The 14846-nt window shown below is 47.2% G+C and overlaps 1 protein-coding gene across 2 annotated transcripts in view; it reads right to left on the bottom strand.

The window, feature by feature from the left end:
- The window catches only part of SH2D6 (SH2 domain containing 6), a 73747-nt gene that overhangs the window by 17152 nt on the left and 41749 nt on the right, over nt 1–14846 (bottom strand). Inside the window, exons 9-10 of one of the 2 annotated variants that reach the window (XM_073622085.1) lie at nt 11376–11404; nt 6657–6684 (exon numbers count right to left, since the gene is read on the bottom strand). The exons of the other annotated variant lie outside the window; for it this stretch is intronic. Coding sequence (XP_073478186.1) covers nt 6657–6684; nt 11376–11404 — 57 coding nt within the window. The remainder of the gene's footprint in view (nt 1–6656; nt 6685–11375; nt 11405–14846) is intronic. 2 annotated transcript variants of the gene reach the window in all.

The following is a 14846-nucleotide window of genomic DNA, read 5'->3' as shown; positions in this document are numbered from 1 at the left end:
TCGTCTTCCAGTGATAGGGGAAGCATTGCTGTAGGTGTTGTACCTCTGCGAAAAGTGCTCATTTGAACTCCCTTCCCCGCACGGATGTCTGGGTTTCTACAAATGGATGCCGCCAGGGGCTCCACACACAGCGCAAACAATAGTGGTGAGAGTGGGCACCCCTGACGGGTCCCATTCACTATCGGGAGGGCATAGGACAGGGCAAAAGGGGTCTAAACTTGGGATGTTGGATTGGTGTATAGGTGTTGAATGGCCCGTAGCAAGGGACCCCGAAACCCCATGTGTTTCAATGTGGCGAACAGGAAAGGCCAGCCAAGGTGGTCGAAGGCCTGTTCTGTGTTCAGCCCAAGAGCTAGAGTTTCTAGGCCATCCCTGTTTAAGTCAGAATTTAAGAGTGCAATTGGCCTGTAGCTAGCGCACAAAGAAGGATCTTTGTCGGGTTTGGGTATCAACGTGAGAAATGACCTTTGCATGTCTGAGGGAATAGGGGTTAGCTGAAGAAAAGCATTGAACAGTTTACACATATGTGGTAAGAGAATGGGGAGGAATGATTTGTAATATTCATAAGGGAGGCCGTCTGGGCCGGGGGATTTATATGCGGGCAGGGTGTTAATGGTAGCTGTCAATTCCTCTACTGTGATAGATGCATTGAGGGAAAGAAGGTCTGACGCCTGAGGGGGTTGTGCGGAATCTCAAGGTCGCTGTATAGGGCCGTGTAGAATTCCTCAAAGGCATGAGCTATGTCTTGAGGATGAGAAAGAAGGTTGCCTGTCCTTTTCTTTTATTTGGTGAGGAGTAGTGGTGTGGGAGCGTTTATTTCCCTTGTCATTGTAGGTTTGTTTTAGGAGTGCTTTCTCCACTTGACCCATTGCAAGGTCTTGGAGTGTTGTTCGCAAACAGACAATTTTTTTTAGGAGGGGTAGGGACGGTGAGGATTGTAGTTGAAGCTCCAGGGCCCTGAGGTCTTTTAGCTTGCAGTTTAGAGGCTTTCGCATCTTTTTTCATGGCCGAGGAAATCGCCATACAGCGCCCTCTGAGAACCGCTTTGTGGGCCTCCCAGAGAGTGGAGGGGGAGATATCGGGAATATAATTTTCAAGGAAATAGTGCTGTAGTGTCTATCCCCGGGGTGCAGGACCCGCCATGTGTCAAATAGGGCATAGCGTCTAGTGATATGGTGAAATAGTTTGGAGTCCCTAGCGGCTCGGGCTTGTGGGTCCGTAGGGTGCAGTACATGGCGATCCAGCACCACCAAGTGGGACAAGTTAAAATCCCTGCCAACTATCAGGTATTCATTAGGGGCCAGAACAGTCGTGCAATTTGGTGGGCGTTAGGGGCATATAGTGTACATAAAGTGACAGCCTGCATTTGCCATTGACTTCGCAAGATAATGTAGTGTCCCTGTGGATCCACAAATGACTCAGAGCACGTAAAGGGGGAACTACGCTTAAAAAGAATGGCCACTCCTACCCGCTTGAGGGGGTAAATGCCTGGTAAACTTGAGGATATAGTCTGGAAGCAAAAGCGAAGGAGTCTCCTTTGTTAAAGTGAGTTTCCTGAAGCAGGACAATGTCCGCCCCAGAATGCCTGAGTTCCCTCAACGCAAGATGTCTTTTTCTATGTGAGTTTAGGCCATGGACATTAAGTGACATAATCTTAGCCATGGTCGTGGGTATGTGCAATCTTGGAAATACTTATCTGATCCAGCCGCGAGAATGCCCAGGTGCCCAGGAGAGGAAGATGCCCGTTCTCAGGGTAGGTCCGAATGTCCGCCAGGAGCATGTGGTGAGCCAGGGAAGTAGGAGGAGAGGGGAGGGAAACAGAAGCAGGGAGAGAAGAGAAAAGCATATGCATTAGATACATAGTAGTAAAAAATAAACAGTGTACCGATACGTTCCAATAAGTCCTCCTGTCTAGGGCCCAAAATGGGGACCCAGGCCGGGGGGACATAGAGAACCGGAGTGAACGATAAACAGATTCCACAGTAGGATATTAAAGGAACTTTAGTATGGTAAACCTATAGGGGGACTAGTGATTGGAAGGGTTACCACTCTGTAGTCTCCGGTAGGAAGTGCTCAATAAACAAAACAGATAACGGGCAGGAGGCCTGGGGGGGGTGCAAATAAGGTTGATGGGTCGGTCAAGTAAATAAGTGTATACGCCATAGCCATTGTTGTCAAGGAAAATGGAGCCAGCGACCTTCAGCCATGTTTGGATTTAGCAGGTCCGTGGGGAGAGTGTTGGCCCCGGGGCCTTTGATCAGGGGGACCTTCTGCCAGACTGAAGGGGGGGGGGGGCGGTGGTGTGGCCACTAAGTCCCATTCTTGGAGGCGGGGACAGGGATCTCCATGGTGTCACAGAAAACGTCCAAGTCCTCAGGATAGCATAACACCGCTGATTTTCCTTGCTGACAGGCTGTAAGGCTGAAGGGGAAACCCCAATGGTAGACTATGTCGTTTTCCTGTAGCGAAAGAATTAGGGGTTGGAGAAGTCTACGTTTCTGTAAAGTGATTCAGGAGAGGTCGGGGTATAGCTGTATCTCTGCATTGCCAAAGACCACCTTTCTGATAGTGCGGGCTTTTCGCATGATGTCCTCTTTTAGGGGTTAGGAGTGGACCCTGCATATGACATCACGGGGTCTGGAAGCAGGTCCCTTGGGACACAGGGCACAGTGCGTACGATCCATCTCTATGGGTTTGTTCGGGGGTTCCCCCAGGAGGTCGTTGAATAGGGTTTGCAGGGTGTCGTGTAGGTCTTCAGGTCCCTCTGATTCAGGTAGGCCTCTGACATGAATGTTGTTTCTGCGCCCCTATTGTCCAGATCCTTGATATGCATGTCTCTGAGCATCAAACGATGGTCAGCTCCTTGTATTTGAGTGCGGTGAACTGCCAGCTTGGTCTCTTGTATTTCCTCATCCGCCATCTCTACTCTATCCGAGAGATGTTTAAAATTAGCGTGAAGTACTTGAATTTTGGCTCGGCAGGCGGACTTAACCTCCTCAATAAATAGCTTAAAGTCCTCTTTAGTTGGCATGGCTTGGAGGTAAGCCTGCCAGGGGGGATTCTGCAGGTAACTGGAATCCGTCCTCATTTGTTGTTGTGGAAGGCGTGATGGAGAATGTTCCTGCTGTGGGTGTAGAGGGGCTGCGTTCTGTGCTGGCGCCCAGGGCTGCATCTGGGGGTCCCGCAGGTTGCTCCATGCAGGGAGCTGTGGGGGAGAAAGGTGCCTGTCTTCCTGCCCTTCCATATGGGCCAAGACTGGTGAGCTGGCTGCCTGGGCATAAGAGATTATGTGGGCTGCCCCCCTTTCATTTAATCTGGGGTCGCTGGGGCGAGACTGTTTCTGTGGCTGGGGGGGGGAGCAGGGGCAGGGTAGTATGGCTGCTGGGGTGTGTGTCCTCCATATTGCTCTCCTTGTAGGGGTCCCGGGGCCTGGGTGCACTCAGGATCAGGCAGGGGGGAAAGTCTTCTGAGTGCAGAGAGGGAGTAGGGGAGTCAGGGCTCCCTGCAAACAGGCCTGGATCCGAGGCCGTGCGTAGCAGCCACGGGAAGGCCTCCGACTATTGCGTGTATGTGGCTGCAGTGAAGCCTAGTAGAGCGTGCTGAGGCTACTGCAGCGGCGCTGCCTGGGAGGTGTGGAGCTGGGGTTGACTCACCGCTCCTGGGTGACTTGTGACTTGTATGGGAGGGTTGCGAGGAAAAAAAAAAAGACACAAATGGAAAAAAGGTGTCATGGTCAGACGAGACTAAAATTGAATGATTTGGCCTCAACACCAAACGACATGTCTGGTGGAAATCTAATACAGCTCCCCATCCAAATAACACCATTCCTACAGTAAAGCATGGAGGTGGTAATATCCTGTTATGGGGGTGTTTTTCTGCAGCAGGGACTGGAGCACTTGTCAGAATAGAAGGAAAAATGGATGGAGTAAAATACCGTCAAATTCTGAGGAAAATCTGCTTCCCTCTGTCAGAAAGTTGTCAATGGGACGAAGGTTTACCTTCCAACATGAAAATGACGCAAAGCACACAGTAAAAATTACCCCACAGTGGTTAAAGCGGAGTTCCAACTAAAAAAAAAAAAATTAAGTCAGCAGCTACAAATCCTGCAGCTGCTGACTTTTAATAAAAGGAAAAATTACCTGTCCCAGGGTCCAGCGGTGCGGGGAACGAAGCCCTGCTCGTCTCCCCCTCCTCTCTGCGGCCCCGGCATTGTCACTGTTGGCACCCAGCTATGGGCGGACCTGTGATGTGTCCCAGATGATTGCTGGGAGGGAGGAGGGAGAGGTGAACTTACTTCCGGTGCCACAGAAGTAGGAAGTGGGAGCTGGAACCTTTTAAAAAGAGGGTTTCCGCTCCCCCCCCCCCCCAAATGTGGCATGTCAGGGGTCACCTTCCCTTAAAAGCAGAAGTTCCATTTTTGGGTGGAACTAAGGAGAAAAAAGTGAATGTACTTGCATGGCCTAGTCGGAACCCCATTGAAAATCTGTGGATTGACTTGAAGACTGCAGTCCACAAACGGTCACCATCAAATTTAACTGAACTTGAGCAGTTCTGCAAAGAAGAGTGGGCAAATATTGCAAAGTCTTGATGTGCAAAGTTAGTAGAGACAAATCCCAACAGAGTAAAGGCTATAATTAAAGCAAAAGGCGGTTCAACAAAATACTGCCAGTAAGTGGGTGATGCTTTTTCCAACTTAATGATTTTGTTTTTGAGGTTTTTTTTTTCTTACATAGTGGTGTTATATCTTTCACTTGGATGCTATAAGTTGCACTGAGTAAATACAGCTGGATAAAACAAAAACTGTGTCTGTCTTCATTGGGGGGGGGGGGGGGTGATTCTTTTCCATAACCACTATAACTAGCAGAATAAATGGGCGGGAGAGAACACATGAAAAGAGATACTGACAATCAAAGAAATGCTGCTAAAGGCAAAAAGAATTGATGCCTCTTGTCCCAAACTTTGCAGAACTTGCTAAATGCATGTCTAGCTTGTAAAGCCAATTGAAGACTGCTCAAGAACTTTAGCTAGCCCTCCTTACTCGGGCTCTCTTGGAGAAGATAGACAAAAATAGTACTAAAAACCACCCCTGATATGAATCTACTCATGTAGAGTGTAACATATAGTTGGATCTGTACGATTCGTCAATATGACGGGCTCCCTCCCAAGTAACAAAAAAATTGATAAACAAGGGAAACAGAAGGGACCAAGGTGGCCACAGGATTGCCAACATCTAATTTCTGACATCCAGGGGATCTAAGTGATTATACTTACATAATACAAATGTGTATGGAACATAGGTGTGCACTGGAGCAACGGTTCCTGTGACTCAACCATCATTCCAAACAAGCTTTAACATTCTATCTATACGTCCCATTTGAGCTGATTGCTATGTCTACATGAATTCATTGAAGCCCTGGTTAGGGCATACATATACATTTTTTCAGCCACAGTTTGGGTCAGTATACATAGACTTGGTGAATATAGTTGGACACTGTTTTTTACTGAAAATCACACTGGCAGATATATCAGGTATTTTTGCATAAACCTTATATCTGTATCGACAGGACTTGGAGTGTGTTTGATTCCACTAGACAACTAGCAGCCACACACAGTACGTCTGTACAATTTAATTATGCAGAGTGGGGATATACATTCATGTAAGCCCAGGTACGGGCATTTTCATTATTAGGTCATATCCGAAAATACCTCTCAAGCTGCTCGTGCTATCTTTAGTGGACACTATCTTGTACTGTCTACCATCGGATCTACAGCATTTATCAGCATATTCTGCTCAGGGACTCGGGGGGTGGGTTGACCCACCAGTGTCTATTTTTAAATCAACGTTGGTCACTTTTATGTATATATGTTCTATTGTCACCTGATATTGTGGAGGAACGGATCCCACCTGTGTGGATTAGTTCCGCATATGTGGGATCCCTTACCTTTTGTTTTTATGCAATTTTTCAATAAAGTTGTCCTTTTTTGGTTTTGATCTCACTACATTGTAGCTTCTCCCTCTGTTGGCAATCCTGGGGCCACCTTGGTCCCTTCTGTTTCCCTCTCTTGGAGAAGATCCTGAAAGGTTTACAATGCTAGAAAAGCTGCCTTCGATTCAAGTTGGAGTGTTTGCAGTCCACGAGGCTCCAACGGCCTTGCACCTGTCTCCTCAGACTAGAGAGAGAGACTGGCATCTGCCATCAGAATGATCCCATCTCATGGGCTGAAAAGCAAGCCCCAAAAGAGGTAATGGTGATGTTCAAAATTCCCATTCTTGTTGAATTCCTGCAGACACAAAGACCTTATGATCCATAGACAGCCCATCCAATGACTTAGGAAGGAAAACTGAAATGCCTGAAAAACTGGCCCACCTGGCCCAAGACACCACTGGAATGGCCACTATAAAGATCCTAATGAGGACAATGCATTTAATGGGTGGCCTGGTGTGTAACCACAAAAGTACAACATTTTAGATGGGGAGCGAATGTCTTTTATTGAGCTAGGAAGAGGTGGTCCTGTGAGTTCCAGAGGAGGAGTTAAACTGTTGTGTGCTGACGTAAGGTGGGCCAGGAAAGGAGCTTTTCTTTAGGGTCCAGCCACACAGTTTAAAGGCTTGTTCATGTACATTTATGATTTCAGTGATATTTATGTTTACTTACCTGCACCAACATCTTTGTGTGATTTCGCCTGCAGGAACAAAATGGGGTAAACCTTAGACTGCTAAAAGCAAGGTCTTCTTAGTTCTACAAATTATCTACACTCTTGTCCTGCTGTTGTTATGTAGCAGATTAAAGCTAGCCATACACTAATAGATCTTAAAATGAACAGTCATTCAAACATTTATATGAAAATTTTAAGTACATTCAATGATTTCACAAATGTTGTTCGAAAGTTCTTCAAAATTTCGTTAGCTTCTAACAACATTCGATTTTGGAATAAATGGACTTTCCTGAACAAAGACCATAAAATATGCTATTAAAGAAATTTGATCGTTGGAGAAGATATTTCCATTCCGCTCCTTCAAATTTTATTGTCACTGCAAAAAGACTGTTGATTTGACCCCCCTAATGATTACAAAATCATACAAACGTTCTTAAAATAAAAAATTTCTAAAGAAAATTTGACTAGTGTCTGGCCAGCTTTGGAGCCATCATAAGAAGCCTGACTTTACTAGCCTTGAATGTACTGTTTTTTCAAACATAGGCAACATGACTTCAGCAATGATATTGTTTTCAACAGGATGAGCTTTTACAAATGTACTCCATTGCTTTGCACTGGAAAAATGTCCACTGTGCTGTATTTTTATTGGATTTAATTGTAATTTGCAATTGAAGTCATTGACAGGAATACCTCCATAATATAGCACAAGAAATGGGCAAACATGTGGCAATATGCACAACTGCCATGCACACTGTCCTATACTCAATAGAAGACTGATGAAGTCACCTGGGTTTATTGAATAAAGACAAGTCCACAAAGTTCAACTTTTAACAAAAAAAAAGAAACCACCCTGCACCCTCTGTACCATTAACCTTTAGTGGACCAGAAATTTTGTAACTACAGTTCTCAACTGTCCTCATTTTCAAGAAGGCCCCTCTTTGTCGCCCAAACCCCTTTTTTACTTTTTTCTAAAACAGCATTTCTAAACCTATTTGAGTCTCCAGGCCCTTTAAAAGTATACAAAATCTTGAGGCACCCCAGTGTAAAATGTAAAAACTGAAATTTTACTTATCAATATGAAAACTGAGCATGGGGCGATGCACACAACCGTCTTGATGAAATTTACTTCAGATCAGAGACCCCCATCACGTCAGAGGCACTCCTTCACCTCAGAGGCCCCCATCATATCAGAGGCCCCCATCACATCAGAGGCCCCCATCACATCAGAGGCTGCCCATTACATCAGAGACTGCCCATCACATCAGAGTACGCCCATCACATCAGAGTACCCCCATCACATCAAATTCCCTGCATCACGTCAGTCTCCCCATCACATAGTCCCCCTTACACAGAGCCCCCATCACCAATGCAATGCATGGTGTAATCCAGGGTAAACTGGGTCCTGTGCTTGCGGAACCCTGGTTAAGAAACAATGTTCTAACAAAACCACAATCTAAATCCAGAAAGAATTTATTACTGACATCAACTCCGTGCCACACTCAAGTTTGGTTATGATTTCATTGCTTATTTTTAGCACTTTTACAAAGAAACAGTAGAAGTGTTGTCCACAGCAATCAACTGTTCATCCATAGGTGTGCATTGCATTATACACACACACACACACACACACACACACACTTATAAATAAATGTAAAAATCATTTTAAAATGTATTAAAACATGGTGTTAGTAGGGAAGTGGATGGTGTCAGTAGAGCAGAGGTTGGTGTCAGTAGGGCAGTGGACTGTATCAGTAGTTTCTTTTTTTATTATTATTATTTTATTTTTGTGTTATATTTTTTACAATTTTATTTTTATATTATTTTTTACAATTTGTTGAGCCCCATTGGGGGGCTTTGGTGAAATATCACCCGAGGGGATCTGCACTGCACCTCTGACCACCATTAAAAATGGGCACTTGATCACCAGTTTAAAGGGGTACACTACAATGACAATCAGTTTAAGGCCCCTTTCACACTTATACGACTTGTCCCACGATTTTGTACTGCAAAATCGTATGACAAGTCATTCTCCATGATTTTCAATGACTACCATATTGGCACGACTTTAAGACGTGCCGACTTGAAAGTAGTCCCTGCACTACTTTGGTCCAACTTCTATGCGAGTTGTACTCCATAGACCTCAATGTTAAACCCTCAAGTAGCATGCAAATCGTGCCTGAATAATATAGACACGATTTCAGTACGACTTTGTAAGCACAAGCCTGGCTTGCTGATCGGGAAAGGAAAACTTTTTTTTCCTTTCGCGATGAGCGACAGGCAGTGCTGAGAGCTGTCTGGTATGAATCCTGAGGAGGAACGCCGCGCCAAGTTTTAACTGAAAAAAACGGCGTTCCCCCCCAGGGGCATACCAGGCCCTTAGGTCTGGTATGGATCTAAGGGGAACCCCCTACGCCGAAAAATCGTCGTGGGGTCCCCCCCAAAATCCATACCAGACCCTTATCCGAGCATGCAGCCCGGCCGGTCAGGAATGGGGGTGGGGACGAGCGAGCGCCCCCCCCCACCTGGACCGTACTAGGCCGCATGCCCTCAACATGGGGGGGTGGGTGCTTTGGGGCATGGGGGGCACCCTGCGGGGCCCCCCCACCCCAAAGCACCTTGTCCCCATGTTGATGAGGACAAGGGCCTCTTCCCGACAACCCTGGCCGTTGGTTGTCGGGGTCTACGGGCAGGGGGCTTATCGGAATCCGTGAGCCCCATTTAATAAGTGGGCCCCCAGATCCCGGCCCCCCCACCCTATGTGAATGAGTATGGGGTACATCGTACCCCTACCCATTCACCTAGGGAAAAAAGTGTCAATAAAAACACACTACACAGGTTTTTAAAGTAATTTATTAGGCAGCTCCAGGGTCCTCTTCCGACTTCGGGGGTCTTCTTCCGACTTTGGGGGTCCTCTTCCGACTTCGGGGGTCTCTCCGGCGTCTCTTCCCGGTGTCCTGATCTTCTGTGGCTCCTCCGCTATCTTCTGCAGCTCAATTGCTAGCGGTGGCCCGGACTTCTGCCTTCTGCCTTCTTCTTTTCTTCCAATGTTGACACGACGCTCTCTCCAGCTGCAATGGTCTCTGAGCTCAGAGACCATTGCAGCTGGAGAGAGCGTCGTGTCAACATCTCTGGAAGAGAAGAGGGAAGAAGACGATCCAGAAGTCCAGGCCACCGCTGGCAAAAGAGCGGCAGAAGATAGCGGTGGAGCCGGCAGAAGATGCGGACACCGAGAGACCCCCGAAGTCGGAAGAGGACCCCCGAAGTCGGAAGAAGACCCCGGAGCTGCCTAATAAATTACTTTAAAAACCTGTGTAGTGTGTTTTTTATTGACACTTTTATTGACACTTTTTTCCCTAGGTGAATCGGTAGGGGTACGATGTACCCCATACTTATTCACATAGGGTGGGGGCCGGGATCTGGGAGCCCCCTTATTAAAGGGGGCTCCCGGATTCCGATAAGCCCCCTGCCCGCAGACCCCGACAACCAACGGCCAGGGTTGTCGGGAAGAGGCCCTTGTCCTCATCAACATGGGGACAAAGTGCTTTGGGGTGGGGGGGCCGCAGGGCACCCCCCATGCCCCAAAGCACCCACCCCCCATGTTGAGGGCATGCGGCCTGGTACGGTCCAGGAGGGGGGGGCGCTCGCTCAATCCCACCCCCATTCCTGACCGGCCGGGCTGCGTGCTCGGATAAGGGTCTGGTATGGATTTTGGGGGGACCCCCACGCCGATTTTTCGGCGTAGGGGGTTCCCCTTACAATCCATACCAGACCTAAGGGCCTGGTATGCCCCTGGGGGGGAACCCACGCCAGTTTTTTTATATAAAACTTGGCGTGGAGTTCCCCCTCATGATTCATACCAACTACTGTATGTTTTCATTTGTTAATGCCAAAAATGTGGCAAAGTCATACAAAGTAGTACTGCTCCCAAATCGCGGCAAAATCGCGGCCACGAAATTGCGGTAAAATCGCGCGACTTTGAAGTCGTATAAGTGTGAAAGGGGCCTAAAGGGGAGCACTAAACTTACCACCAGTTTAAAATTAATCACTACACCAACAACCAATGTAACAACTTGTCGCCCGCCCGCCTTCAAATGACGGAGGGACAGTGCGGCTCTCGTTCTGGGTGGACGTCATATGACGGCTCACCCGAACGGCAGCCCCCGCAGGGGCGTGCAGCATAGCGATCTTGGCCGTGCTGTGTTGCTAGGACACGCCGCAACCCCGATCTCTGTAAAGAGCCACTGACACGGGTCTTTAACCATGTGATCGGCTGTGTCCAATCAAAGCCGGTCACATGTAAATACAGGAAGTGTCGGCAATCGTCTCTCATCACCTCAGAATTTGTGGCGAGGAGAGCTGATCAGAGGCATCTCCTCACAGGGGAGAACAGGGCATGTAATCAGGGCACTGACCGCATCGGTGACAGCTCGGAGCTGGAAGGCTTTATTTTTAGGTAATTTTAACATATTGTGCTAGTATGCAATGCATACTAGCACATTATGACCTTACCTTTCAGGTGAGGAAAAAAAAATCCCAGCGGCTTACTACCACTTTAAGACCCAGTTAAGGGACCCTGGGGGGCAATGGGAAAGGGTTAAAGAAATGATCCAATATGAGTTTCACATACTCTAGGTATTCCTCTGAGAATAGCTACAACGTATTTATAAGATTTAATCATATATTTAGCACTCAATTATTTCCATATGTGTACACTTTACCGAAGTCTCCAGAAGTGTCAAATACAAATCTGCAAGAAAGAAAATAATAATATGAATCATTAGCCAAAAGTTTAACAGTAAAGTGTTACTAAACCCAGGAGCTTGCATTCACTATATCTGGTCTCCCACAGTACACAGAACATGGAAATGCAATTATTTTAGTAAATATAAACTGCTAAATACCTTTTCTCATCCGCAGTATATAGCAGTCTTGGTGGTTTCCATCAGTTGCTGGTAAAGCTTATAGGAGGAGTTCTCATACTGCACTGAGCTGTCCTATCAGGATCCCTGACCCTCTGTCTGGATAGTGCTGATTGGCCCTGTGCTGATCACATGCACTCTCCAAAGAAAGAAAAAAAAACTCTCTAGCAATACACACCAAACTGAGCAAGTGACTCCAAAGGCTCTGTCTTATCCTGACATGTTCTGGAGCCAGTGGAAGAAGGGGAGGATCAGAGAAGACAGAATCAAACAGCCTTTTTACATAATGCAGAGGATTAACCCCTTAGGTTCCACCGTGAGTATAACAAGCATGCTTTACTGCATATACAGACATTTTACTGTTGTGGGTTTAGTAACACTTTAAATTAAATATCTCCATTAATGTGCTTATTTTATGTATTTATATGGCGCAAATGTGCAAGCATTCTTATGACATTTTGTTATTCTCGTCCTTCTATTTAAAACCCGTGCTCAGCTGTACAACTGTTCATTGACCCCATGTGGTTACATGACAAGTGCACGTTAACCTATGTGGGTGGCTAATGACAGGTGCACTTTAACGTGTTTGTGTGGCATTATATATATATTTATTCTTTGCTGCAATATTGGATGTTAACATACAACGTCATGCACATTTTAACAGGAATTCTTTTGTTAATAAACACAGATAAAGTCAGATTTAATAAAGAATAGAATTGCTTTGTGACACGCAACATTGTAAAACACGCGTTTTATTTTGGATGTTGAAGACACATGGCACCACCTATGGGTTTGAGTTGCTAATGACAAGTCTACAGATAGTGTCCCAACAACAAAAGACAATCCCGGAAAAGGATCACACTGTTTTTTAGGCAAATGAAACAGAAAATAAAAACTTCAGACAGGTGATAAGTAAAATTGTTCCACTGCTGTAATTACTGAACATTGATGAGTTGTGGCAAAGTAGCAATGATGACAGCGTGATTATTACAAGTGTAATAACTAGACCCTTCTGTAACTCTAAAGGACTAGTAAGTCTAAACAGAATTCTGTGTGTTAGGACTTAAATTTGTGGTTGGAGGTTGAGCTGCATTTTTAACCCCCCACCCAACCCCCATAACCTGCAAATTGGTCAGGGAAGTACCGGTACACATCCTGCTGCAAAAATTATTTGTGCACTTGGAAGTGCAGTCGCTGTAGATCTGAGGGAGACATGCAAGGAACATAATAAACAGCATTTTTGCTTGTGTAGCACCCTGATGTTTAGGCAGGGTTGCTATTAAATGTATTGCCAAGTGATAATTGCCTTGGCCAATTGTTAGGAGATCAATTGATTTTGCCCTAATTCTGGAATTGCTGCACTTCTCGCTTCTGTCGCTAGATGGCCGGGTATTTGGTGACATTAGATAAGACAAGGGCATTGCAAGGACAGATTAGGAATGAATGGGGTGTCTCGGCCAATGGGCAGGGATTTTCTTGGGTCCCTTGGCCTGCTGGGAGAAGCTATTTATTTGGGTGGAGAAAGGTGACCAGGGTCTGTGCCACCTGGACGGCTGTCTGAGTGGACGTGTGTTGTATTGCCCCGGGCTGCTAGGTCAGAAACCTAAGGCCTATCCTGGGGACATCCCCGGGCTGCTAGCAGAAAAGCATGAAAGCAGCATAGGGTTGGGACTGCAGGCTTGTAGTCCAACCAGAAGGAACGGTTCTGCCGGCCGGGGAAGCAGTCTTGTTCAGAGGTAGAAGGAAAGCTGTTGCCACTAATGGTCCGTCCACTTTGCTACCGGAGACCATTATTAGTAAGCTGAGGCCAGTACCAGAGCAGACTTCTCGCCAGCCAGGGACAGTGAAGAAGTGGGAAAACTTCAGCAAGTGCCAAGTCAGGGAACCAGCGGGATAGCAGAGGTGACGCTTGTGGAGTACCAAGCCAGGGACCTAACGTGTCAGCAGGGGTGAAACTTGAAGAGTATCTGTGAGTGCCAAGCCAGGGACCTAACGTGTCAGCAGGGGTGAAACTTGAAGAGTATCTGTGAGTGCCAAGCCAGGGACCCAGCAGTGAAGTGGGGGTGACGCTTAACCACTTAAGGACCGCCTCACGCCGATTTACGTCGGCAAGGCGGCACGGGCAGGCAAAATCACGTACATGTACGTGATTTGCCTCCCGCAGGTGGGGGGTCCGATCGGACCCCCCCCCCGCCGCCCGAGGCGGTCCCGTTTGGTCCCCCGGCGATCGGAGATGAGGGGGAGGCCATCCGTTCGTGGCCCCCCCCTCGCGATCGCCGCCGGCCAATCAGATCACTTCCTTTGCTGCTGTATGCTAAACAGCAGCAAAGGAAATGATGTCATCTCTCCTCGGCTCGGTATTCCGTTGCAGCGCCGAGGAGAGAAGACATCAATGTGAGTGCACCAACACTACACAACACAGTAGAACATGCCAGGCATACAAAACACCCCGATCCCCCCCCCGATCGCCCCCCGATCCCCCCCCAATCACCCCCCCCCCTCCCTGTCACAAACTGACACCAGCAGTTTTTTGTTTTTTTTGTTTTTTTTTTCTGATTACTGCATGGTGTCAGTTTGTGACAGTTACAGTGTTGGAACAGTGAGTATTACCCCCCTTTAGGTCTAGGATACCCCCCTAACCCCCCCTAATAAAGTTTTAACCCCTTGATCACCCCCTGTCACCAGTGTTGCTAAGCGATCATTTTTCTGATCGCTGTATTAGTGTCGCTGGTGACGCTAGTTAGTGAGGTAAATATTTAGGTTCGCCGTCAGCATTTTATAGCGACAGGGACCCCCATATACTATCTAATAAATGTTTTAACCCCTTGATTGCCCCCTAGTTAACCCTTTCACCACTGATCACCGTATAACCGTTACGGGTGACGCTGGTTAGTTCGTTTATTTTTTATAGTGTCAGGGCACCCGCCGTTTATTACCGAATAAAGGTTTAGCCCCCCGATCGCCCGGCGGTGATATGCGTCGCCCCAGGCAGCGTCAGATTAGCGCCAGTACCGCTAACACCCACGCACGCAGCATGCGCCTCCCTTAGTGGTATAGTATCTGAACGGATCAATATCTGATCCGATCAGATCTATACTAGCGTCCCCAGCAGTTTAGGGTTCCCAAAAACGCAGTGTTAGCGGGATCAGCCCAGATACCTGCTAGCACCTGCGTTTTGCCCCTCCGCCCAGCCCACCCAAGTGCAGTATCGATCGATCACTGTCACTTACAAGGCACTAAACGCATAACTGCAGCGTTCGCAGAGTCAGG

The sequence above is a fragment of the Aquarana catesbeiana genome, linkage group LG03, assembly GCF_042186555.1.
Source record: "Aquarana catesbeiana isolate 2022-GZ linkage group LG03, ASM4218655v1, whole genome shotgun sequence".
Lineage (NCBI taxonomy): Eukaryota > Metazoa > Chordata > Amphibia > Anura > Ranidae > Aquarana > Aquarana catesbeiana.
The sequence above is the reverse complement of the archived record's forward strand: the minus strand, read 5'-3'. Positions and strand labels throughout refer to the sequence as shown.